The 26,500-nt window shown below is 41.0% G+C and overlaps 1 protein-coding gene across 3 annotated transcripts in view; it reads right to left on the bottom strand.

The window, feature by feature from the left end:
• Positions 1–6,681: 6,681 nt before the first annotated feature.
• The window catches only part of LOC124776952 (clusterin-associated protein 1), a 136,477-nt gene continuing 116,658 nt past the window's right edge, over positions 6,682–26,500 (bottom strand). For all 3 annotated transcript variants that reach the window (XM_047252181.1, XM_047252182.1, XM_047252184.1), the window contains exons 7-8: positions 8,023–8,179; positions 6,682–7,862 (exon numbers count right to left, since the gene is read on the bottom strand). In XM_047252181.1, the coding sequence (XP_047108137.1) occupies positions 7,642–7,862; positions 8,023–8,179 (378 nt within the window). In that variant the 3' untranslated portion in view covers positions 6,682–7,641. The remainder of the gene's footprint in view (positions 7,863–8,022; positions 8,180–26,500) is intronic.

Here is a 26,500-nt window from a genome sequence, read left to right as displayed (position 1 = left end):
AGAGGAGCATTCCCCTCATAATTCAGTACCACTCAGGACTGGAGCAACTGAATCACATTGTCCACCAGGGTTTCGATTACCTCTCGTTGTGCCTTGAAATGAGAAATGTCCTACCCACTACCCTGTCCACCCCTCCCACAGTGATATTCCGCCGTCCACCGAACCTACACAATATACTTGTCCGTCCCTACACAACTCCTGCTTCCCACCCCTTACCTCATGGCTCATACCCCTGTAACAGATCTAGCTGCAAGACCTCCCACCACCAACTACTCCCGTCCGGTCACAAACATCACTTATCCCATCAAAGGCAGGGCTACCGGTGAAACCAGTCACGATCTACAAGCTAAGCTGCAACCACCATGCTGCATTCTATGTAGGCATGACAACCGACAAACTGTCTGTCTTGTCTGTCTGCACAAATGGACAACGACAAACTGTGGCCGAGAAACAAGTGGACCACCTTGTTGCTGAGCATGCTGCCCAACAGGACGTTCTTCATTTCAATGACTGCTTCACAGCCTGTGCCATACAGATCCTTCCCATCAACACCAGCTTTTCTGAATTGCACAAGTGGGAACCTCACTGCAATATATCTTATGTTCCCTTTACCCTCGTGTCCTCACCCATCTAGCCTCTTCCCTGTTCCCTTTTCAGCACTACACAGCCCTCTATCCCACCAACACACCCAGTCTTTTATTTCTCTCATTTTCCCCAACCCCTCCCCTCCCCACCCCCCTCATTACCGCACGACTGCACCTGGCTGCCCTACTCTCTCTCCACCTTGCCCTTGCACGCTCTCCAGCAGTACTTCACTGTCCTCCACTCTAGCATCCCTCCCCTCCCCTGCCCCAGACCCTCCTTACACCCACTGAGTTACCTCTCGCATCATGCACTGCTACTACTGCTTGTAATCACTTTCTGTCAGTCTTTTTGAGATGCCTATCTGTAACTCAGCTTCTCCACTGCATTGTGAGTAGCAACCTACCCTTTTCATAGTATTGTTATATTCCATTCCAGATTTTATATTGTTTAATGTGTTAGATACTTTATGTTAAGCATGTAAGTGAAATTTAGAAAAGGTCTGTTCGAAGTTGACACATGCTCTTACCACCAAATATTCGTCGGTATCCTCTGGGTAATTTGTGGTCCATTATAAGTGAAAGCTAGTTTTTCACACATCTTAACATTTATGGTGTCATATTTCCTGAACTTTATGTCCTACAGTGCTTTACTATATATGGACACTGCCTCAAAATGTGCTGCAAAGATAATTCGTACAAAAGAAGTAATAAATTAATATGTCATGCCCAATGCTAAAGTTTTACTGCAAGAACAGCGAAGATGTAGTAAGCAATAAACCTTTTTCCTTTCATCATTTTGTGTGGTGTGTCAGTGAAAAAGTTTTGTGAAGGTCTGAAATTATGTTCAAGTTTGTCGCAAGTCACTAAGTACTCTCGCATTCTCAAATACGGGCCGTATATAATCTGCGTATTTTGGCGGTGAGTTACACTGTCTCGAGACAGATAAACAGTTTCTAACTGTAGTATTTGTCTCGCTGTGTTAAACTCTGACAGAAGGTTATACCTCTTTTGTGAGAAGACCGTGAAAGCATTCCAAATTTTTAAATTTTCTTGATAACTGTATGAAATACTGAAATTCAAATTTGTGTTGCTCCTGAAAGTAGTTAGATAGACAGCCTGCAACTGGAATGGGTGCCACAAACTGGGTTAGCCATTTGTTAATATAGTGTAGACTCCGTCAGGACAGACACAAACATAAAACATTTTCATTTGCACAAAACAGTTTAGTTTATTCAGAACTGGTTTTGACAGAAAACTGTTGTTCACAAGTGATAAGTTCATAATATCTGCAAAATAGAAATGATATCTGAAGTACTGGCTTTGGTGTGTAGCATGTGATGTGGTAATGTCACCTGATAATATATATTGTTGTAAATAAACAGAAGTTGTAAAACCAGTGCTGTTGCATACACATTTTTAAATTGCGCCCAGAAATAATATATATTACCAATAAACATTACTGGTATTATATGACACCAGTCTGTTCTGATGTCAGAGAACTACAGATGAGGCATCAAATTCTATATCTTAGGTATTTATTTATTTTGTGTATTTAGCATTTGATGCTCTTAGGCAAACAGTAGTACTTTAGCAATTATTTAAAAAAATATAAACTACCAGTTACACAGAGATTACTGCAGAGTAGGTGTAAAACAAAGTGTAGGGCAACACACAGAGAGATGCCAAACAAAATGCGTTTGGCTGTCAAGAGAGCAATGTGTGATGCCTTCAGTGACTACCGTAGTAGAATACTGTCAAATGGTGTTTCATAAAATCCAAAAAAATTCTGGTCATATGTAAAGGCTGTTCGTGGCAGCAAAGTTAGTGCCCAGTCCCTAGCAAATGCAAACTTCGGTTTCAAATGTTCCTTTACAAAGAAAAACCCAGGAGAATTGCCCCAATTTACTCGTCGTACCACTGCAAAGATAAATGAAGTAATATTAGTGTCGTTGTTGAGAAACAGCTGAAATTGTTAAAATTGAACAAAGCTCCAGGGCCCAATGAACTCCCTGTCAGATTCTATACTGAATTTCTGGCTGAGTTAGCCCCTTTTCTCACTCTAAGCTATTGTAGATCCCTCAAATAAAAAACTGTGCCCAGTTCTTGGAAAAAGGCACAGATCACATCCACCTACAAGAAGGGTAGTAGAAGTGATCCACATAACTACCGTTCAATATTCTGGACATCGATTTGTTGTAGAATCTTAGAACACATTCTGAGTTCAAACATAATGAGATATCTTGAACAGAATGACCTCCTCAATGCCAACCATCAAGGTTTTCGAAAACATTGATCATGTGAAACTCAACTCGCACTTTTCTCACGTTTCATATTGAAAGCTTTGGACCAAGGCAACCATGTAGATGCAGTGTTTCTTGATTTCCGAAAAGCATTTGACTATGCTTATTGCCGAAAGCACGATCATATGGGGTATCAAGTGAAATTTGTGACTGGATTCAGGACTTTTAGTTAGGGAGGACACAGCATGTTATCTTGATGGAGAGTCATCACCCGATGCAGAAGTAACTTCGGATGTGCCCCAGGGAATTGTGTTGCAGATAATATTAATACTAAATTGCGCTTTTTGCAAATGATGCTGTTATCTGTAATGAAGTACTACCTGAGAGAAGCTGCATAAATATTCAGTCAGATCTTGAAAAGATTTCAGATTGGCAACTTGCTCTAAATGTCCAGAAATGTAAAATTTTGCACTTCACAAAATGAAGAAATGTAATATCCTATGACTGTAATATCAATGAGTCACTGTTGGAATCGGGCAACTCATACAAATACCTGGATGTAACCCTTTTTTAGGGATATGAAATTGAACGATCACACAGGTAGAGTCATGGGTAAAGCATGTAATAGACTTGGTTTTATTGGTAGAATACTGGGGAAGTGCAATCACTCTACAGAAAAGATTGCTTACAAATCACTCGTGCAACCCATTCTAGAATATTGCTCAAGTGTGTGAGAACTGTACCACATAGGACTAACAGGGGATATCGAACGTATACAGAGAAGTGCAGAACGAATGGCTGCAGATTTGTTTAATCCATGGGAGAGTGTCACAGAGATACTGAAAGAACTGAAATGGCAGACTCTTGAAGACAGACGTAAACTATGCTGAGAAAATCTATAAACAAAGTTTCAAGAACCGGGTTTAAATGGCCACTCTAGGGATATACTACAACTTCCTACGTATCACTCTCACAGGGATCATGAAGATAAGATTAGAATAATTACTGTTTGCACAGAGGCATCAGACAGTCAATCTTCTCTGCTCCATACATGAATGGAACAGGAAGAAACCCTAATAACTGGTACAATGGGACATATCCTCTCCCATGCACCTGATGGTGGTTTGCAACTTCCCAAAATGCCTTGAGCTACATGACTGTGTCAAATCCATTCCTATGCCTCTGCCACTATTTAGTAACCTCACTCTACACTAATACCCTCCGTCCACACAATCTCTCAGCTCTAGGGCACTATTTTTCTCAATATGCATGACAGTGTCCCTAAAACCTTATTCAGTGTCTCATCCTAGCAGACTTCATCCTTACCCATAATTATCATTTGAGGTCCAGACCATAAAGAAGTCAGGGAGTCACTAGGAGAACCAGGATGGACCCACCCTATGCCTTTTTTTTTTTTTTTTTTTTTTTTTTTTTTTTTTTTTTTTTTTTTTTTTTTGTGGGCTACATGGTAAGGGCACTCCTTAACATCCAGGGTCAGTACAAATTTGATCAATGATGTGTTTGTCATTCTGTCTCTCAATGAAGAAGAATTTCTCCATTTCCTGAAACTCAAATTAACCTAATCTTTGTCCAGGCCCTAAGCCACTTTATCCTTCTTGAAGTTGACTTACATCTCACTGAAGGTCACATCCAAACCTCAGTACATAAAAACAAACCAATATGTAGCAATACCTCTATTTTAACAGTTGCCACCCTTCCAGACAAACATTCCCTTCTCTACAGCTTAAGCATCCATGGCATGGCAAACAATGTGTTCCATGGTCAATCCCTCAACACCTGTACAAATGTTATCTACAAGGCTTTCTTCTCCCACAACTACCCCACACATCTTGTCCACAAGCTGTCTTTTCCTCTTGCTCTCTAGTGAATACAGTTCCCACTCCCCCCCCCCTCCCCCCCCCCCCCAAAAAAAGGATCTACTTTCCACTCAGCCCCCCCCCCTCCCCCAATCGAGGTTATAATCTTCTCAAGTGAAGCCCTAAAATGAGATCACCCTTCCCTGATATTAACAACATTTTCAGAGAACAGCAATCTTATTGTGAAGCAGTCTTGATCACAGGCTTTGCTAACTTCTGACCAGTTACAGTGACTCGAGCATCCACAGCAGGTCAGGAGCCATTGCTGTCATCCAGATGGTGCAAACTATGATGATGGCCAATAATTAAAAGGCTGAAACGAGTCAGAAGTTAACATCAGCAGCAATCAAGACTACTTTTAAATAATTTCTTCCCTGATATAATTCCCATACCACCCAGTGTGTCCTCCCATTGCTCTCCTAACCCCCATAACATCGTTGTCAGCCATTGTGACAGTCTAGGACCATTATCTTTACCCCAAGGTTCCCTACCCAGCAATTGTTCCCACTGTAAAACCTGCTCTATGAACCACCTCCTATCACTTACTCCTGCTCTGTCACTGATAAATTCTACATTAAAAGCAGAGTATCGTGCGTGTTACCTACAAACTACATATTTACTGCAAGGCATCTTACATAAAATGACCTCCCCTAAATGGCTGAGTGCACAGACACAGAACGACTGTCCACCTAGTAGATACGCAGTACCCAGTTGCCGAGCATGCTCTACTGCATGATTCAAGGGACCCCGACTGCTTGCTTCACTGCACTGACCATTAGTATCCTGCTGCCCAGCACTGGATCACCTGAACTTCAGCTATGGGAATTGATTTTCAACTATTCTTACATCCCAACACTCTCCTGGACTTATTTTAACAAACCTTAACATTATTTTACTTCTTTATATATTTAATACATGTTTCATTGGTAGTGTTTCTTTATTTATTCATTTTTTACCATATTTCTGTCCTTTTTTATTCTTTCCCTTTCTTCTCCTTCCACCTTTTCTTTTCTATTTTTTCCTGTTATTTCTTTTTCGTCATTTTATTACTTTTTTATCTTCATCTGCTCTTCTGTTTCTCTCTTTGGATTTTTTACCATCTCCATCTCTGCCTTCGTTTTAGTTCTTTATTGCAGTATTTGTTCCACATCTCACTTCTCTCTTGTCTTCTCCCTCAGTCCTTCTACCAGCTGTGGACTGTGATTACCATTGTAATCTCCTTCTTTCTCTTATGTCCCCCCCCATTCAGTCTTTTGTCTCTTTTTATTCTCACAACAAGTGGACACTTGTCAAGATTGAGCTTGAGTGACCTGTCTCTCTTTACCCATCTGTGAACCCTCCTTGGTGAACGAACTAATGGTTCCAAAATAGTTTTTTGTCGCCATCAGAACTTTCACTTCTGAAGAGAAGTCCTGGCTCAAACATTCTCTTTTCTTGTAATTCTATAGTCTTGTCAAGGGTATTCTCTTTTCAGTTCGATAAAATACATCCGTTTTCATTTGAAGGTCCTTTATAGAAGTCAAACTGGTAGCAAAAACTGGAATGTTATTTATCCACACAACTGCTCCTTTGGCTCATTCTCCATCAAGCTTTTCCATGTCTTCCTGCATCTTCTACCCTCTTCGCTCTCTTCCCTGTTACAAAGATTGGAATTGTGCTCTGACAGGTTAGGACCCTGGCTAGTCAAGATTTTCATCCAGAATGGAGATGACGATTAACCATTTCGGTAAATTTCTAGTTTCCCCTTAACTGAACTTAGGTGATGCAAAGATACAACTAAGATAATGGAAACAAAATAAAATATTTTTATAGCTTGTGCTATATTCTGATAGTAAATATTAGTGTACTTGCAGAAGAAAACTTGACTTACATAGTCTCAGTCTTATAACAGAAGAGTAAAATAACTCAATACATAATACAAAGTGAATTATTTTATATTTAAATACTACATAAAAATTCATTTGCACAGAGCATCTGATATATTGAAACGTTACACAGGGCAAACATGTGAAATTCAAATGTTTGTGATTTAACATCAACATTTAATAAAATTCATAATTTTAACGCTGTCAGTCTATATGATAAGATCTGAGTTACAGCTATATTAAACGTATTTCGGCATATTGGCATAACAAGTAGTGTGAAATGATATGAGATGTGTCTGGAAAGAAAATACGTTTTGGAATAAACTCATAACAATATTCTTTCAAACCAAAATTTATCTTTACAAGAAATATCATTTCTTAAACTATTTTTCCACATAGTTGCCACCATTGTTCATACATCTTCCATAGTGAGAAACCAACTTTTTCCTGCCCTCTTCATAGAACGATGCCACCAATGAAGACAGCCACTGCTGAACACCATTTTTTGCATCGCAACTGCTGTCAAAGTGCCTTACTCCAAAAACCATGCTTCAACAAGTGGTAATCATAAGGTGTGAAACTGGGGCAATTCAAAACAAAAGGCATGGAATGTTCAGTCAAGGCATTGTATTGCTTCACGACATCATCGCTGTTCTGTTTGCTTACTCATCATGTCAGTGGGGAGCAGTTCAATCACTTGCTATACAGCCCTATTTTTCACCTTCCGAGACAACTACTTGTTCCTTAACCCAAAGCACGATTTTGGAGGAAGGCTCTTTAACAGTGATGATTACACAAAAAACAGTGGCTGTCTTTGCTGGCATCATTTCTCTACAAAGAAGGTGTAAAAAAAAGTTGGCTTCCCACTATGATGAATGTCTGAACAATGGCAGCAAATACATAGAAAAATAGTTTAATTATTTCTCTTTCTCGTAAAAAGAAATTTTGATTTGAAGAAATGTTTTTATGAGTGCTTCTCTAAGTCTCGTACAAACCAAATGTAAGAGTGTAGAAATGACTACAAAGCAAAAACTATTATGTAGGCACAAGCTAGCTGTATTTCTCTGTGAAGAATTCAGAAATCATCATCACTGTGTATATCTGCTTGCTTTGTCCGTGAGTCAACTCCGAGGCCAAGAACTTCATCCTCTTCCTCATCAGTTCCCAGAAGCTCTGATCCATCACCATCAAGTAGGAGATCTGAATCTGAATCTAGGCTATCATCATCATCGTCGTCATCTTCGGCAGGGCCATTCATACTACCAAAGACACGACGTGCAGATGCTTTGCGCATTACTAAAAAGAAAATGCTGATGGTAAGAGTGATTTACAATTACAAATATAAATTTTTTATTGCTGACTATACACAGATATTGGCACACTGTGTCTTTACTAAATACAATTACAAACCAATGCACACATGCTTCCAGGCATATACACACAAAAATGTACCCACCTCTTGAGGCTGTCTGAATTCTGACTCTGCTTGTTTTCCCAAGAGGTTTAGTACTAAGGTCCTGCTCCTCTCTGACTTCCCCAACCAATAAATCACATGGCTCATCTAGCAGTTTTTCTTCTTGTTTCATTTTTTCTATTAGTCTTTTTGTTGCTTCCTGTAAAACAAGAATGGCATACAGTTGAACCTACTGCAAACACTAATCTCCAAATTTTTCAAGACCAGCATTGCAGTAGCGTCTTGTGCTCATTTAGCAAGAGTTGTTATAAAAAATTCAAAACACGATGAGTACCATCAGAAATGTTCCTATTTATAGAAGAGCATGAATACAATTGACTGAATTGTGAAAGAGAGAAAATTCAAGAGAAGGTCTGTGGGTGAACTGGTGGCACAAGAAAATGGAAGAAAATGACTACTATCCTGAACAAGAACATCATATTTTGAAAATAAAGTTCAGACTGACTATAATAAGGACTGTACTAAATAGCTCAGAAAAAGCAAGTCTAGTTGTTACAGAAGAATGGAGAAGGTGGCTGAAGGACAGGAGTGATGAACTGATGGAGGATGTTAAGGGCAATAATAAAATACTAAGTGGGATGATGCAAAAGCGATAAGGAACATTGCAAGTACCTACCTGAAATAATGGATATCTCATCACAGATAACAATAAGATTAAAGAAACTTGGAAGCCTTACTTAGATCATTAGTTAAATGTAAATGACATGCAGCACACATAAGAAGGAAATACTGTATCACATCAGTTTGACTGTGAAAATGGGTCAGACATTGGAATGGTGTAGAACACACTTGGAAATACATCAAAAGTGGAAAATTGGTTGTTACTGATAATACAACTGAAGAAATGGTCAAAGCCTTTGGAACTGACATAAAAGAGTGAATCTTCAGACTCTTTTGTAATCTCATCTTCAGCCAGCTGGAAAGTGAGGCAACAGCCACGAAACGCTACAGGCAACTGATGGAACAGGTTGAAATCGAGGTGAAACGGCTACAAGTGACGCATAATTTCAAATATTTTGGCAATGCTGTTTCTGATACTGGTTCTGTAGATGAGGAAATCACTCTCAGAATTCAAGCAGGTAGTAAATTCTATCAAAAAGATCTAATATGGAACAAGAAAATGCCACTACAATGTAAGAGAGTTTAGTATCTGCAGAGGTGGGACACCACCACTAAAAACACTCTTAGCACACAATAAGAGGAAATAAAAATTCACTGTGTGTGTCACTCCACAGGGAAGCAGAAAGTCCGAAACCACACAGAGATGTGCATGGGGCTAAATACAAAACATGGCAGGCACAAGTGGCTGGCAACTGAGCACCCGGAAATAGCATACAGCAAGAGCCACGAAGTGAGGTTCACATTTGTTGAACTCAAAGAGTCACCTGCAAGTAAACACTTCTGTCAGAGGGTTTGTCCATATGACCACTGTGTGTGCCTTCTGTGACAGTAGTTCGCACTAGTCCACTATCCTACCTGAGCCAGCTGATCCACCTCCATCGCGATGTCCTCTGGTGGGGATAATAAATCCTCTCCCCAGAAAAGACTGTATGAGGAAACTCGAAACTTTTAAATTCCAAGAACAATAACCAGCAGCTCCTTTGCCACCTGTGAGTGATTACAATGAGCCGTGGAAAGCATGTCTGATGCAAAAGTGGTGGGTCGTTCAGTGCCATCTGATTTTCCGATACGACAGAACCACACTAAAGCTATACTGGGACATGTCACAGGCCGGAGTTAAAGGTTTACTCAGCATAAAAGAAGTCGGACAGTGAACAGAGCACAAACACTGCCTGAGGGGCTTAAAAGCCTGTCAACAAACCACAGACCAGACAAAGTTAACACCCTTATGGTAAAGTCAATTAAGACAATGGCAGGTGCTCACAGCCTCAGAAATAAACTTGGCATTATACAAAAACTTGTCAAAAAAGGATGGAGCTCCTTCATATTCTAGGGCACTGGAAAGTCGATGGTGGCTTTGATGTGTTTGTCCCTAGAGAGAAATGACATGTCAATTTTCATAAAAGAATATATCTCATGATCCTTCAGAATCATAAAAGATGCTCATGAGATTTGAAAAAAGTTGCTTTTATTACCAGTTTAAGTCTCGAAAATCACGGTTTGCGACACGTGCAGTTTTGGTGAAAGACACGGATCCATCACATCTATAAAACGGGACAGCAAGTTAACATCTGCACCTGCTGTGATGCCAATTTTTCCTTGACTTTGTGGTTTGGAGGTGTTCTGCAGACACAGAGAAAAGGCTTGTCATGATAACTGTGTAAGCAGTGTGACAAGCAAAAGTCTAATTAACTATCAGTTGAATCTTGTCCAAACTAAGATGATGTAAAGATCAGTCAGTCTTAATAACATATTTTGAGGACTGTAAAAGTAATTGTGAATGAAAGTAATGAATTACTGTATTAAGAAAAGTTAATTCAGGAGTTCAAGTGGTATTCCTCTGAGTTAGTGTAATAGTCTGCAAGAAAACCTGCACTTTGTTTCAGCACCCAAACAACACAAGGGTAGACGAAGTCCATAAACTGTTACTGGAACACAGTTATTTGGCTCTGCCTTGTGGATCCGAATGAGTAAATCATCTAAATAGGTAACTACAAGAAATTTTATTAGTACGTCATCATTGAGGCCAAGATGGTGATAGATCATATTTTCCACAAATCACACTTCCCTGACCATGTTTAACTTTGTTTGGCATACATACTAGGATGTGAATTAGAGGTGCTGAAGGAAGGGAGAGAGAATCTGAACAAGAAGATTTTGAGAAAAATTTTTGGAAAAGAAAATGCAAAAATATGCCATTACTGTGGAGTGGAAACCATTGGAGTATACATGTAGTGTAGTTGTACAAAACAGTTATCAAATAAATTGAGAACAAACAAGTTTAAATTTTAATGAAGGGATCAACAACTGTAAATACACCCATACTAAAGCACAACTGGGCATGGCAAAAGAAGAAAATCTGTTGGATGACACAGAAGATTTCCTGTTTGGGATCAGAGGACTACGGGTGTGATGATACAGCACCCAGAGCTCATCACAAAGGTGGCTCACCCTCCAATGGCATTGGGAGATCCAGCCACGAACACACCATCTTCACTGACTCACTGACATCAACTTTGTTATGCATCCGCATCGCAGCGAGGCGAGCTACTCAGCTGTACTCGTCCCAAAACTGGGTTTCCTTTTATCACTGCATGGTTAGACAAACAAAGTTCACTGGCGTTGTGTAGTGGTGTCAAAGCAAAGTGACACTATTTAAGTTCTATTGAGAGAGAGAGAGGGAGAGGGGGGAGGGGGGGGGAGTGAGATATTAAAGGCAGTTTACCAGAAATTTAAAGAAAACAATTAGAAGCATTACCTAGTAATATTAAAGCCACCAAAGAAGAGCTGACTAACAGTAATCTTGTGTTAAAGACAGAGTTATCTATTGGTATTAAAACCCAAGGGGAAGGTTTGTCTAGTGGTATTAAAACCCAAGGGGAAGAGTTGCCTAATGGTATTAACACCCAAAGGGTGTTTACAAACAACCATAACATCTCTTATTCAAGGAGTTGAAAATGGAGATAATCAAATAATCTGACTTAGTCAGGAATGAGTTCCAAGAGCAGTTTAAAGAGTTAACTGACAAAAAGAATCAAAACATTTCTGCTTTGCTCCAAGAGTTTATGTAGACATTTATTTTATTTTCCCATTGTTAAAACATAGTAATGGATATAAGGGAGCAGTAATAATGGAGCATACATTGACTAGTTTGGAGAAGTAGCTACAAGAACTAGTGGAACAGAGAGCCCAGGACAGGATTGACACTCTTAATGATATACCCAACTCTGTTGGAGTACTATAGAAAATCAAACAAGTTTTAAAAGCTGTGGAATGGATTAGGAAAAACTAACATAACACTTAACAAAATTGTATTTTGGTAGATTTGTTCGAGGAACTACATTTAGGAAATGGGCTGAATTTGCTTAAACAGTTTCCAAAATTTAAGCTACAAGGGTGGTTTGAAAAGTTGTCGGAATCACCACGAGAAGTCAGCGCTAGCGCAAGGAGTCGTTCATGTGCTATTTATTGGACTGTTGCCTGTAAACCCGTGCCACGTCAGTGTTCCTGGAAGAGAGCTGTGGCGGTGACATTTCTGCATAGTAATTTGCGAAGATGGAAAAAAGTGAGATTCTTCGAGCAGTGATCAAGTACTTCATAAAGAAAGGTATGAAAGAAATGGGCATTCATGCCGATTTCCAGAATACACTGGGGGACTGTGCTCCTTCATACTCAACTGTTGCCAAGTGGACAAATGAATTTAAATATGGTCGGGAGAGCTTAGATGATGATCCGTGCAGTGGTCGGCCAAGAGGTGTCACTACTTCAGAAATCATTGCAAAAGTGCACAAAATGGTCACGGAGGATTGTCGATTGAAAGTGTGTGAAACTGCTCATGCTTGCAGGATGTCATCTGAAAGGATATATTACATTTTAACTGAAGAATTAGAAATGAAAAAATTATCCGCAAAATGGGTGATGCGCCTCTTGACGCTGTATCAAAAATGCTTGAGAATGGACATATTGGTACAATGTTGGCCCGTTTTAGGAGAAATGAACAAGATTTCTTGCGCCGGTTTGTGATCACAGATGAAACTTGGGGGCACTACTATACCCCAGACACAAAATGACAGTCAAAGCAGTGAAAACGTGCTGATTCTCCACCCCCCCAAAGAAAGCAAAGACAATTCCTTCAGCTGGAAAGGTCATGGAATCAGTGTTCTGGGATGTGATGGGGATTCTATTTTTAGATTATCTCCAAACTGAGCAAACAATTACTGGGGAATACTACGCTAACCTCCTGGACAAATTGCTACAAAAGATATGAAAAAAAAGGCCAGGTTTAGCAAGGAAGAAAGTCACCTTCCATCAAGACAATGCGCGCCCACACTCATGTGCCACCGCCATGACAAAATTACACAAACTAAGGTATGAACCGTTGCCATGCCTGCCTTATTCACATGATACGGATCCATTAGACTTCCATCTCTTCCCAAAACTGAAAATTTTTCTTGGTACATGAAGATTCGCTTCAAACAAAGAATTGGTAGCCAGAGTCGACAACTATTTTGAGGCCTGGAGGAAACTCATTTGCAAGATGAGATCAAGGCACTGGAACATCATTGGACCAAGTGCATTAGTCTACAAGGAGACTACATTGAAAAATAAAAAAAGTTCCAGTGATAGAAGCACTTTTTTCCTATTGTGTTCCGAGAACTTTTCAAACCACCCTCGCTCCGAGAACTTTTCAAACCACCCTCGTAGGTGGGGAAGTGCATCTGACTTACTTTTTGTGGGTGTTCTCTAAAAATCCCGAAAGATAGATTTGGCACTGTTATCTGGCAGGCGACATGGCAGAATGGGGAACAGCTCATTCTGCAGCTTTCAAACTGTGGGATGATTTCCAAGACAAATTTTTAAAAAAAGTACTGGTCATCAAATACACAAGGGAAATTGTTGTTGGAATTATTAGATCCTAAATAGTAAGCCATGAGGTAGTTACAGGAAATATACTGAGTCGCATTTGACTAGGACACAGTCCTTGGAATGCCCATGAGAGGAAACACATATAGTAAGTATTAGTAGAAGACTTCATTATTAAGCAAGAAAGTTCAGGTATTATCGAGGATGAATGAATATTAACAATATTGTCACTTAGAAGATGGTGTAATTAGATGAATTACGAACACTAACATCACTTAACGAAGGTTTATTCAGCACTTGCACATAGAAGAGCATGGAGTGAACTGCCTTCGGCCAGAACACATACAGTACATATACAGCTACAGAATATTCCAGTACAATGATTCTTGACATTCGTGGATACTGATAAAATGTACTCGAACCGAATATAGAAATTAAAATTGTACAGTCCAGATGAGCTTTGAACTCATGACCCTCCATGCAACACTTTAGTATCATAACCACTACACCACAGTGCTACTTCAGCTGCTTCTGCCACATTGCTCCCTCCTTAAGAGAACAGCGTCTCGGTGTTACGTCCTCCTAGTCTGGGAACGAGTCATCGGTCCAGCATACTCAGACTATCGTTGACTGATGCTCGTCCTGGTGGTGATCTTCTCAGAAATTCTTTTGCCACTACGCTCTTCGTCATCTTTCCATTTGTTGCCTGTCACTGGAGCTTTTTGATCCTTGTAGGGCTTCATTCGTTGGATGTGGACTGTATCTCTGAACTTCCATCATCTTGTGCCAGAGTCAAAATCTTCAGCTTCATAAGTAACATCAGACAGCTGTCTTACAACCTGGTAAGGTCCAAAGTAGCGACTGAGGAGCTTCTCAGAGAGAGACCAACCTTCTGAACAGGAGTGAAGATCCAGATGAGGTCCGCAGGCTGGTAGACAATAGGGCGGTGGCTCGCGTCATACCTTCGGCGATTGTTTTCTTCAGCCTGCAGCATGCCCAGTCGAGCTAAATGCTGAGCTTTCTCAGCTCTGGTTAACACCTGGCCAATGTAGTAGTCGTCGTCCACGTCATCAGGATGAAATGGAAACACAGTGTCCATTGTCGTAGCCACCTCATGCCTATGCACCAGGAAAAATGGCATAAATCCTGTGGTGTCTTTTTTGGCAGTGTTGTAGGCAAATGTCACGAAAGGTAGCACCTCATCCCAGTTGCTATGCTCAACACTGATGAACATTGATAGCATGTCAGCCAAGATCTTATTAAGGCGTTCAGTAAGCCCGTTAGTTTGCAGATGGTAGGCAGTGATCGTGTGATGAGTAATGTTGCACCGACTGTTTATCTTTGTCACAAGATTCGATTACAAAACTTTCCATCAATCCATAATTAACAACCGTGTTTTAATACAATGTCTTCCACGATGAATTTGGCTACCTCAGATGCTTCAGCTGTTTTCGCGGTTTTTGTAAAGGCATAGCGTGTCAGATAAACAGTGCAAACAATAATCCATCTATTGCCATTAGCAGATATTTGAAATCGTATGAGGAGGTCTATCCCAACACGCTGGAAAGATGTTTTGGCTGGTGGAATTGGTATGAGTCAGCCCGGTGGTATCTGAGGAACTGCCTTTCTCCTCTGGCACTCTCTAGAGTGCGACACATAGTGACGGACACTCCTAAATAAACCCGGCCAGAAAAATCTTTTGCAGATTCTATCGTAGGTCTTAATAAATCCTAAAGGTCCAGCCTCAGGTATGTCATGGAATTTCTGTAGAACATCTAAACGCATGTGTTTAGGAATCACTGGTAGTCACCTCTTTCCAAACGGATCAAAGTTTTTCTTGCAAAGTAATCCATTAACTACCTCGAATTGTCCTTTCACATCCTCTGACCGATTTAAGGCAAGCATATGGCATCCTTCTTCTACTCAGCAGAGAGATCCTGGAGTGCAACGAGACAGTCACTATCTTCATCAAAGGTCTTGCACAGGATTTCTTGAGAGACAGTCGGCATCTTCGTGTTTTCTTCCACTTTTGTACACTATGGTAATGTCATACTCTTGAAGACGTAGTGCCCACCTGGCGAGTCGTCCTGTTGGATCCTTAAGATCTGTCAGCCAACAAAGTGAATGATGGTCTGTAAAAACTGTGAATGGTCTTCCATAGAGATACTGTCGAAATCTGCACATGGCCCAGATCACAGCAAGACATTCTCTTTCTGTAGTTGAGTAGTTTCTCTCGGCTTGTGTAAGTGTCCTACTCATTATACAGACCAAGTGCAGGGTCAGTCGTCAGAGCTTTATGCAGCACATTGAAAGGATCTTGTTGAGCACCACCCCAGATAAATTTAGTATCAGATTTTAACAACTCTTGGTGTGGCCTGGCTTTGACACAAAAGTCTTTGATAAAACGACGGTAATAAGAACATAATCCGAGGAAGCTTCTCACATCTCTAATACATTTACAAATAGGAAATTCCATTATAGATCTCACCTTTTCAGGATCTGGCCGCACCCCACCATTTGACACAAGGTGTCCAAGTGTTTTGATATCTTTTGCTCCAAAGAGACACTTTCTTGGATTAAGTTTCAGTCTGCCTTGTTGGAGACACTTAAGAATGGACCACAGTCTTTTTATATGTTCATCAAATGTCTCTGAGAACACTATAATGTCATGTAAATAACAAAGACACATTTCAGGTTCCTTAGAAGATTATCCATCATTCGTTCAAAAGTTACTGGTGCATTACACAAACCAAACAGCATTATCTTAAACTCATACAGGCCCTCAGGGGTTATGAATGCAGTTTTCTCACGATCAGCCTCATCTACTTCAATTTGCCAATATCCCGAGTACATGTCCATGGTTGACAAAAACTTAGCCCCCTTCAGAAAATCTAGTGTATCGTCAATTCGTGGAAGAGGGTAGACGTCCTCTTTAGTTACCTTATTCAGCTTCCTGTAATCAACATAAAAAGTGCCAACTGCCATCCTTCTGATGAGGACCACTGGTGACGGCCATTGGCTCTGCGAAGGCTGAATGATGTCATTCTTCATCATTTTCTCTACCTCATCGCGAATTATTCGGTGTTCCATTGCTGGCACATGATATGCTCTCTGGCTTACTGGTTGATGTTCTCCAGTGCTAATCCAGCGCTTCACCATCGATTTGTCTAATTTGCTCTTCACCTGTGGATTGAAGCATTCAGAGAACTCTTGAAGAATGGCAAGTATCTTCTTCTGTTGTTCCTTCGTAAGATCTGGTGACAGTCGAGCTAGAAGATCTTGTCTTCGCCCACAGACTCAGCATGGGAGGTTTCTATTAATGGCTCAGCGTTTGCTATGCACATGCGTCTTGGAAGAATCTGCGGTTCTCGGTGACAGTTAATTATCCGCTATTGACCGAATCCATTCTTAAACAAGATGACAGAGGCTGGGATGACCAAGTTATTCTTCAGTGGTATGTTTCTCTTACATTCCACTACAAGATCCGTGGATTGATGCATGGTATGACACATGACAGCTACCTTTCTAGCACTGACTGCAGGAATGATCACTTCATCCAGCACACATCGTCTCCACACACTCGGATGCTCATCTTCCTGTCCACAGTATCTCATCTAATCTAGCATAATCTTCGAGCGACCACAATCTATAATTGCCTGAGAACCTTTCTGAAAAGTCCCATCCGAGAATGACGTCATGACTACACTCTTGTAAGACGATGAATTCCAAGGGCTGTGTATGGCCACTTACACCCACACAAATCGTACATCTTCCTGTAGGTTTTACATATTTCCCGTTAGCCACCTTTAGCAGAGATGTTTTGTTGTCGACGAATATGGTTTTCTGCAACTGGCGACAGTAACTCACTGAAATGACTGAATATGATGCTCCAGAGTCCACAAGATCTTGGGCTGGTCGGCCATTCATGAGGATATTGAATTAGTTTCCTATCATTTTTTTTAGTGATTGACGGCAGAGGATTTTTCTCTTCAGCGGCCTCACTTCCAAGGAAAGTCGCACCCTTTAGTTTTCCAGGTTGCAGCAGCAAGTTGATCGGCTGCAGGTTCTAAACGGCGATGGAGAGACTGATCGGCGTGTTAGGGAGCGTCCTCTCCAGCAGCTAGCTTGCAGCGATGGTGACCTACGTCGTCCTGCACCCACATCTTCTTGTTCATCTTCGTCGTCCCGGAGTTGGCGTCGGCTAAGATCGGTCTGCTGTCTTCTGGTGCAGGCGTCATCAAATATCCGCCACCTTTCTCGACAATAGCGCTCCACATGTCCCGGTCGTCCGCAGTGGGAACATACTGGTTGGTTATCAGGGGTCCTCCAGACGTCAGTCTTCCTTGGTGCACAAACAGTTTCCTCATGCGGCATTGTAGCAACGTAACTTTGTCTGGGTTTCAACTTTTTCACCGTTTTAAAGGACGAGAGATAGGGTTCAATGTCTGTTCCACTTCCTCCCTTATGACCTCTTGAAGCGTCTTGGCTTTTTGCTCGCCGTGCAGTCCAAGTGTCTTCTCTCACTATCTGACGAAGAACACGTGAAATCAGTTGCTTCCTCCATCACAGACATCGATACGACGTTTGCAAGCTGTTCAAACTTCTTGCGTGTAGTTCGTTTTTGATGCATTGTCTCGATATACTGGCACCATTTTATGAAGTCGTCTGCTGTCGGAACCTCTTTTATGAGTAGGACTTGATACATGTCCTCAACAACACTCTTCATGAGATGTGCAACCGTATCTTCCTCGTTCATTCGAGGATCCACTATTTTACACAGCTCCAAGACGTACTGAATGTAGGATGCTGTAGTTTCTCCTGGACGCTGTGGCCTGCACTCCAATTTATCTTCAGCCTTGCACTTCTGTCGTTGTGGGGCGCCGAAATACTTGTGCAGTTCCATCTGGAACACTTCCCTGTCTGAGAACTGCTCCTCATTGTTCTCATACCATTGTTTGGCAGTGCCCTCCAAGTAGAAAAAAACGTTAGCCAAACACACGGTGTCATCCTATTTGTTAAATCTGGCCATACGCTCATATACCTTCAGCCACTTGTTTGGATCTTGGCCATCGTCACCACAGAACCCGGAAGGATGTCTCATGTGGTGGCACACAGTTGCTGGCATCGTAACGTCCTCTTCTTCTGTCTCCGATAGATTGCAGTATGTTGAATATGGCTCTAAGTCGGGTTTCTCGCCACGTAATCGGCAGCTCTGTCGTGGCCTGATGGGAGCCACTGTGTCGTCGATTCAGTGCGCTATGACAAGTTCCAATACCCAGCGTCTCCACCACAATAATGGCATGTACAAGAAGGTGTAATTAGATGAATGACGTACACTAACTTCACTTAACGAAGGTTTATTCAGCACTTGCACACAGAAGAGTGCGGAGCGAACTGCCTCCGGCCAGAACACATACAATACATATACAGCTACAGACTATTCCAGTACAATCATTCTGAACATTTGTGGATACTTCTAGAATGTACTAAAACTGAATACAGAAATTAAAATTGTATAGTCCAGGTGAGTTTTGAACTCACGACCCTCCACGCAACAGTTAAGTATCATAACCAGTACACCACAGTGCTACTCAGCTTCTGTGACAATACATAAACTTACAGTCAAGAGTTAGACATACTAAACAAAGAAGAAGGAGACTACACACATGGGGAGGGAGGGGGGGGGGGGGGGGGGAGAAGTCACATGAATGACAGCAACAAAGGATAGTCATTATGCAAATACGTCTACAAAAAAAATGTAACGCTGTTTCTGTCACGTGAATAAAATGAATCAAAATAAAGGTAACCAGGTGGGAAATATGAAGAAAAAATATACAGTCACAAATATTTGTACCTAATACGGTTAGTACTATAGATAAAACTGTATGTTCCAATGTTTCTTTTCAAAATGAAAGACCCTCAAATGAAGCTTATGCAATAATTGTGGTGGGAGACATGGAATGTCCTGGGGAAGAGGCCAGGATCAATGAGATTACAATGCAGCAATAGATCCATATGCAAAAAACCTAATCTCTTTCATGCATGCTCTCCTAACACGAGAGTGGCTTTTAGAAGAAGACAAAACATTAGGGGAAGATCAAACTACACCTATAACAGCAGGAGACGTATGGGAAAATAAAAGTAAATATCTACATAAACTCTTGGAGCGTGGCTAGGGCCTCCTGTCGGGTGGACCATTCGCCTGGTGCAAGTCTTTTGAGTTGATGCCACTTCGGTGACTTGCGCATCCATGGGGATGAAAGGATGATAATAAGGACAACACAACCCCCAGTCCCTGAGCAGAGACCCAGCCGGGAATTGAACCCGGGCTGTTAGGTATGACATTCCATCTTGCTGACCACTCAGCTACCAGGGGCGGACAAGAGGAGGAGTGAGATCACCCTTACACATAAGTCTGTGCAAACTTTATTAGTAGTGACAGTTACCTGAGCAATTAAAGTACTCAGTAGTAAAGTCACTTTATAAAAAGAAAGAAAGGAATAATGTAGATAATTTTAGACCTATTTCTATGCCATCAGTGTTTGCAAAAGTTACTGAAAAGGCTGTGTATGTAAGGATAATTGATCATTTTACATCACACAATTTGCTATCAAATGTACAGTTTCGCTTTAGAAGTCGTTTAACAACTAAAAATGTTATATACTCTTTTCTCTGTGAGGTACTGGATGGGTTAAACAGAAGGTTTCGAACGCTTGGCATATGTTTTGATTTGACTAAGGCATTTGATTGTGTTGATCAGAAAATATTGCTCCAGAAGTTGGACCATTACGGAATACGGGGAGTAGCTCACAGTTGGTTCATGATGTTGATAATGGCTGTGATGTGAGGTCTGAGTGGGGGGTATTGTCAAGTGGGGGGGGGGGGGGGGGCAAGGATCAGTGTTGGGGCCGCTCCTGTTCCTTATTTATATAAATGATATGCCCTCTAGTATTACGAGTAACTCCAAAATATTTCTATTTGCTGATGACACTTGGTAGTAAAGGATGTTGTGTGCACACTGGCTCGGTTTCAAATGGTGCAGTACATGACCTAAGTTCATGGCTTGTAGAAAATTAACTAATCACAGTAGAAAATTAACTAATCACAGTAAGATTCAGTTTTTACAGTTTCTAACACACAGTTTAACAAAACCTGACACTTTAATTTCACAGAACGGGCATATGATTAGTGAAACTGAACAGTTTAAATTTCTAGGTGTTCAGATAGGTAGTAAGCTGTAATGGAAAGCCCACGTTCAGGATCGTGTTCAAAGGCTTAATACTGCCATTTTTACTATTTCGATCGGTATCTGAAGTGAGTGATCGTTTAACACAAAAATTAGTCTACTTTGCTTATTTTCATTCGCATATGTTGTATGTTATTATATTTTGATGTAACTTTTCCCATTCTAATAGGATATTTTTGGCTCAGAAACAGGCAGTTCGGGCAATAAGTGGTGTAAGTTCACGAACCTCTTGTTGACCCCTGTTCACGAGTCTGGGTATTTCGACATTGGCCTCTCAATATATATATTCCTTACTGTCATTTCTTGTTAACAGTATCAGCTTATTCCCATGAATAAGCAGTTTTCACTTGGTTAACACTCAGCAGAAATCAAACCTCCATTTGGATCAGACTTCCTTCTTGTGCAGAAAGGTGTGCAGTACAGTGCTGCATCCATTTTCAATAAGCTACCAACGAGTTCAAAAATGTTAGCAGTAATCCATGTGCTTTCAAATCTAAACTGAAGAGTTTACTCATGGGTCACTCTTTCTATTCTGTCGAGGAGTACCTTGAAAAATTAAGCTGATTCTTGTTGTATTGTTAATTGTGTTTACTTAAACTTATGGACTGACTTTTTTCAGGTTCATAAACATTTACTTTTATCTGTTTTTACTTTTATGTTGTGATTTCATGTACTGACACGTTCCATGACCTTGGAGATTTGCTCCTCAATTTGGTCCTATGGAACTTGATGTGTAAATAAAAAACAGAAATAAATTTAAAAATATTACTGTATACAGATTGGTTATAAACATATAAAGTCGTTTTGAACTTTAACATAAACAGTTGTGTTGGATGAGTGATTTTATTTATGTAGTATGATTTAAGACAAATTACTTAACAGACAAGCAAAATGAACAGTTGGGTCAAAAACATTTATTTGCTACTACACAAGCAGTGACCAGAGACGAATCTTTAGTAGATTTGGGTGAAACTGATGAAAAAATACATCTCTAAGCTTAAGAATCAAGTCTATTAACCTGAGGGGAAAAAAAACTATATTTACACAAGACCTTATTAAAATATGGCCAGGTATTTTCAAATAAACCAGGAGTAGTTGGAGAATATTTTTGCCAGTTTAAGATAAAAGATGAGACACCTTTCTTCTTTAAACCAATCCAGTACCTTCGAGCAAAGGGTAAGCAATAGAACAAGAAATTAGTAAAATAGTTGAAAATAAGATTGTCAAACTGTATATAACAATCCTCGATTAATATTACAAAAATCTAATGGGGGATTGTGCTTGGTATTAGATGCACACACTCAGCAAACACACACACACACACACACACACACACACACACACACACAGAGAGAGAGAGAGAGAGAGAGAGAGAGAGAGAGAGAGAGAGAGAGAGAGAGAGACCAAATTGTGCTGACAAATTGTAGGCTAATTTCGAACAAACAAGGTACTTCAGTTCAATTGACTTAACTGCCGGATATTAGCAGGTAAGACTGCATGAAAATTTGAGGCAGTGCACTGCATTTCTGTCTGAAGGAAAGTCATACAACTTTAGATTTTCACCTTTTGGGTTAAACATTCCTGTAGCAACGTTTACATGTGCACTGGATGCAGTTTTCAGTAATGAACTACTAACGGAATTAATCATATATGTAGATGATATTTTAATAGTTTCTAAGACCTGGGAAGAACATTGTACATCGTTAACCAAAACCTTAGAAAATTTTGCAAAAAGGGTATTGTATCAAAGCATCAAAATTGCAGTTTGGTAGAGAAGAAATAAAATTCTTAATGCATGTAGGAATACATGGAATAAAATCAGATCCAAAATGAATAAGTGCAATGAACCTAGAAATGTGAAGAAATTACATTCTTTTTTAGGACTGGTGGGATTTTATCAACGTTATATTAAAGGGCAGCCTATGAATGATCTCAGACTGAGCTGTCCTCATTACATAAAGGAATGAATGAAATAAAAAGAACAGAAAGACCTAAAGTTATTTTAGCCACACATTTTTTAGCTGTACATTATGCCAATAATGAGGTAAGAAAGTTAGCTTTCAGAATAAAGCAGGATGCCCAGACAGATGAGTATTTTGGCGAGAAGCTTCAGTTATGTGAGTGGGCACTGTGTCTACAAGACAAAAATATCTGTGGACCGTAAGAGAAGATACTTTGTTCTTGAGGTTAAACAAAACGTGATTTCATTCAAAACTATGTAGTCCACAAACCGTAGAAGACTTAATACGGTTAACATATAGAGGGTACATATATTTTGGTATTTGTAAATGTATTAAGCATATGAATAAATTCTATTATTTTAAAAATCTAAGCATAAAGGTAATACACATATTAACAACCTGTGGAGTCGATCAAAAAGTTAAAGAGGACAACAGTAGCTTATCATATAACCTGTGTCCAATAACACGATTTTTTTTTTTTTTTAAATAATGGAATGCAAGGTACACCACAAATATAAATCTTAAACCCTACATCATGTTCGCAATGTCATGTAAACAGTTGGAAGAAAAAGGGAAAGGAAGCCATTCCTTAAATGATCAACTGCATAATGCCATGCTCGCAATCTACACTGTGCATTTGCCAGTAAATTGCGAGACTCAAGCCACCACATCAGCCGGACACGAACCGTACATTCCATCACCGTGCAAATGCAGCTGGTAAGACAGATGGAGCGGTAGTTAGAAGGAAGGTTTTTGTCCTTACTGGGCTTAGGTACGGGTACGATGGTGGTTTCACGCCAGCATCCAGGAAATGTTCCGTCTGCCCAGACGTGGTCGTACGTGTTAAGCAGAAAGTGCTTGCCCGCAAGAGAAAGGTGTTGCAACATCTGAATGTGGATGGTGTCTGGCCCTGGGGTGGAGGATCAGGATGAACCGAAAGCACGATCTAGCTCTCTCATAGTAAAGGCGGCAGTGTAGCACTCACGATTCGGAGAAGAGAAGGGTACTGCACGAGCCTCCTCCACTCATTTCCGACGGATGAACACAGGGTGATAGTGGGAAGATTCGAAATCTCCGCAAAATGGTGGCCCGAGGTGTTGGAGATAGCAATAGGGTCCAGGATGACATCGTCTGCTACTGTCAGGCCAGTAATTGGGGAATTGATCTCGGTCCCAGAGAGCTGTCAGAGATTGGCCCACATGACAGGGGAAGGGATGGAACTGTTCAAAGAACTAGTGAATCAAATCCAGCTAGCTCTTTTGCTATCCCGAAGTAGGTGACGACACTTTGCACGCATCTGTTTATAATAAATGCAGTTGGCCATTGAAGGATGATGGAGAAAAACCCAGAGAGCACATCACCATATGCAAATTGCATCACGGCATTCCTCAGTCCACCAACAGACTGGGACATGACACGGCAAAGATGAAGTGCGGAGAATGGAATGCTCTGCAGCAGTAAGGATAACGTTTGTGAGATATTCCACCTGGTCATCACAACTGGGAAAATCTTGTCCTTCGAAGGTCACCAGAGAGGAGTAAAGCTGCCAGTCAGCCTTAGTAAAGAAAGAACGGACCACTCAAGACAATGGGAAAGCTGGGCAGTGCAGAATGATAGGTCCAAATGAGAATAGGTGTGCGAGGAGTTGGAAACGAAAGTGGGTGCTCCAGTGTTAAGGCAGAAGAGGTTACGTTGGTTAAGGTGGTCAGCCAAGAGGGCACCTCTCTGACAGGTCCTGGGAGAACCCCAAAGGGAATGATGTGCATTAAAGTCACCAAGGAGCAAAAATGGTGGAGGTAACTGCCCAATAAGCTGAAGGCAGTCTGTCCTGGTGACATCGAATGATGGAGCTACGTAAATGTTACAGAAGTCAGGTGGGGAAGAAAAAGGCGAACTCCAACAGCTTGAAGATGGGTAGTTAGGGAGATGGGTTGACTACGAATGTCATCCCGTATGAGCAGCACGATGTCCCCACGAGATGGAATGCCGACCTCAGAGGAAAGGTCAAAACGAATCGGTCGTCAGGACGCAATTTCGTTTCCTGAAGGCAGAGTACAAGAAGATGCTGCAATGCTAAAAGCAGCCATAAATCCTCTTTGTGGGACCGAAGGCCACGAATGTTCCATTGGAGGAGAGTCATGATGAGAAAGAGATGTAGGAGTGTCACTTCAGCCGGTGAAGAGCCACTACTACAGGGCACAGAAGCAGGAGGATCCTGCTCCATGGGCTCCACAGAAGCACTCGCTCGTTCGTGCGGTCGGTCTGTAGAGTCCAGCGCTGAAAAACAGCTGGTGGTGCGCCAGTGCCACGGTGGCCGGCTGGACTAAGGTATCACATAGAGACACCATTGAAGAGGATCTTTGAGTTGGCGAAGGAGAAGACCTTATGCCTTTGGTGGACTTCCTCGAGCCTTTCTCGTTAGAGGAAGACTTGGGTGTTGATTGGCTGGAGGGATGGGGGTTGGCAATGCTACCTTGATACTGTACTATTTCACAACCTCAGAGCTGAGTTGGATGTTGCATGTCTGTGTGGCCACGTCTTTCGTCGAGCGAGGGGTAATAAGAACAGAACTGTAGGTGCCAGGTCCGAGAATGCAGGGTTTGCGACTAGCCAGTAACTTGTGAGCGACTGGGTAAGTCACTTTTTTCTTTACCCAGATCTCTTGGACAGCCCACTTATCAAGATATATGTGGGACAATGTGCTAGTGTGTAGCCAAAAAAGCAACAGTTTGGTGAGTCATCTGAATTGCAGCTGTAATGGTAGTGAAATAATGCTAAGACTATGGTTATCTCTGATGGTAGTGCGCACGAGAATAGGCAGAATTTCCGTCTGTTTTAAAATGTGAATATCGAGAAAATGTTGAGTCTTTAACCAAAAAAGGGAAGTTTTGGGAGATATCACATTTGTGGCCATTATACACAGACATTCCTTACTTAATTGAAGAGTATCAATCTGTACATGTTATGAACATATAAAATGTCTAACACAAAACAACATTATTGGACTAGGTAGCATTCAAGAATTAACAGAGCGGACCTATTCCCATGGAATTTGGTCCATGAGGAAAAAAATATTGGAATGCAATTTAGAATTAAAGACCCACTCAGATGCCACATTCTAAGGCCAATTAAATGATTATCTGTTTGATTTAATTCGTAATGATTTCATAATGCATCTTAACAAAGGCAATCTATTATTAGGAATGATGAACAAACTGTATGAACTAGAAGCATTTCTGCCTTTGATTGTGGTACCATATACAATCATTAAGCCGGCTCCAGGGAGGTAGGGTCCCCTTCCCTATTCCTCCACTGGGGACACTGTTTGGCACATCAACGTCGTGGGGTGGGCATCCTACACTTCAGTAGGTCGGAGTGATAGGATGGCTGAGTTCAGTCAGGGACCCAATCCCATGCGGTATAACACGGAACCCGTGCCCAGGGTTACAGGTGAAGACCTTAATGGCAGTGATGGTGGAGAAGAAAGACCCCAGAACAGCGTAGCTGGCAGATGAGGCAACCCTCCTTTCTGGGGATTAAATGAGAAGGGAACCACTGCATTGTGGTGAAGGAGATACTCCAAAGGCTAAGGGAGACAACCCCAACAGAAAATCCTTTCTTGCATTAGGCCTAACAAGCCAGTAAGAAAGTCTTCATATATTGCTTTCAAAACACAGACGAGGCTCAGAATGAACCACTCAGGATTTGACTTCACTGCTTCTTCAAGTACTGGTGCAAATGATGAAACAAGAAGATGAAACCAAATGGA

Source organism: Schistocerca piceifrons, chromosome 2 (genome assembly GCF_021461385.2).
Source record: "Schistocerca piceifrons isolate TAMUIC-IGC-003096 chromosome 2, iqSchPice1.1, whole genome shotgun sequence".
NCBI classification, from domain to species: Eukaryota; Metazoa; Arthropoda; class Insecta; order Orthoptera; family Acrididae; genus Schistocerca; species Schistocerca piceifrons.
This window is presented reverse-complemented; position numbering and strand designations above follow the sequence as displayed.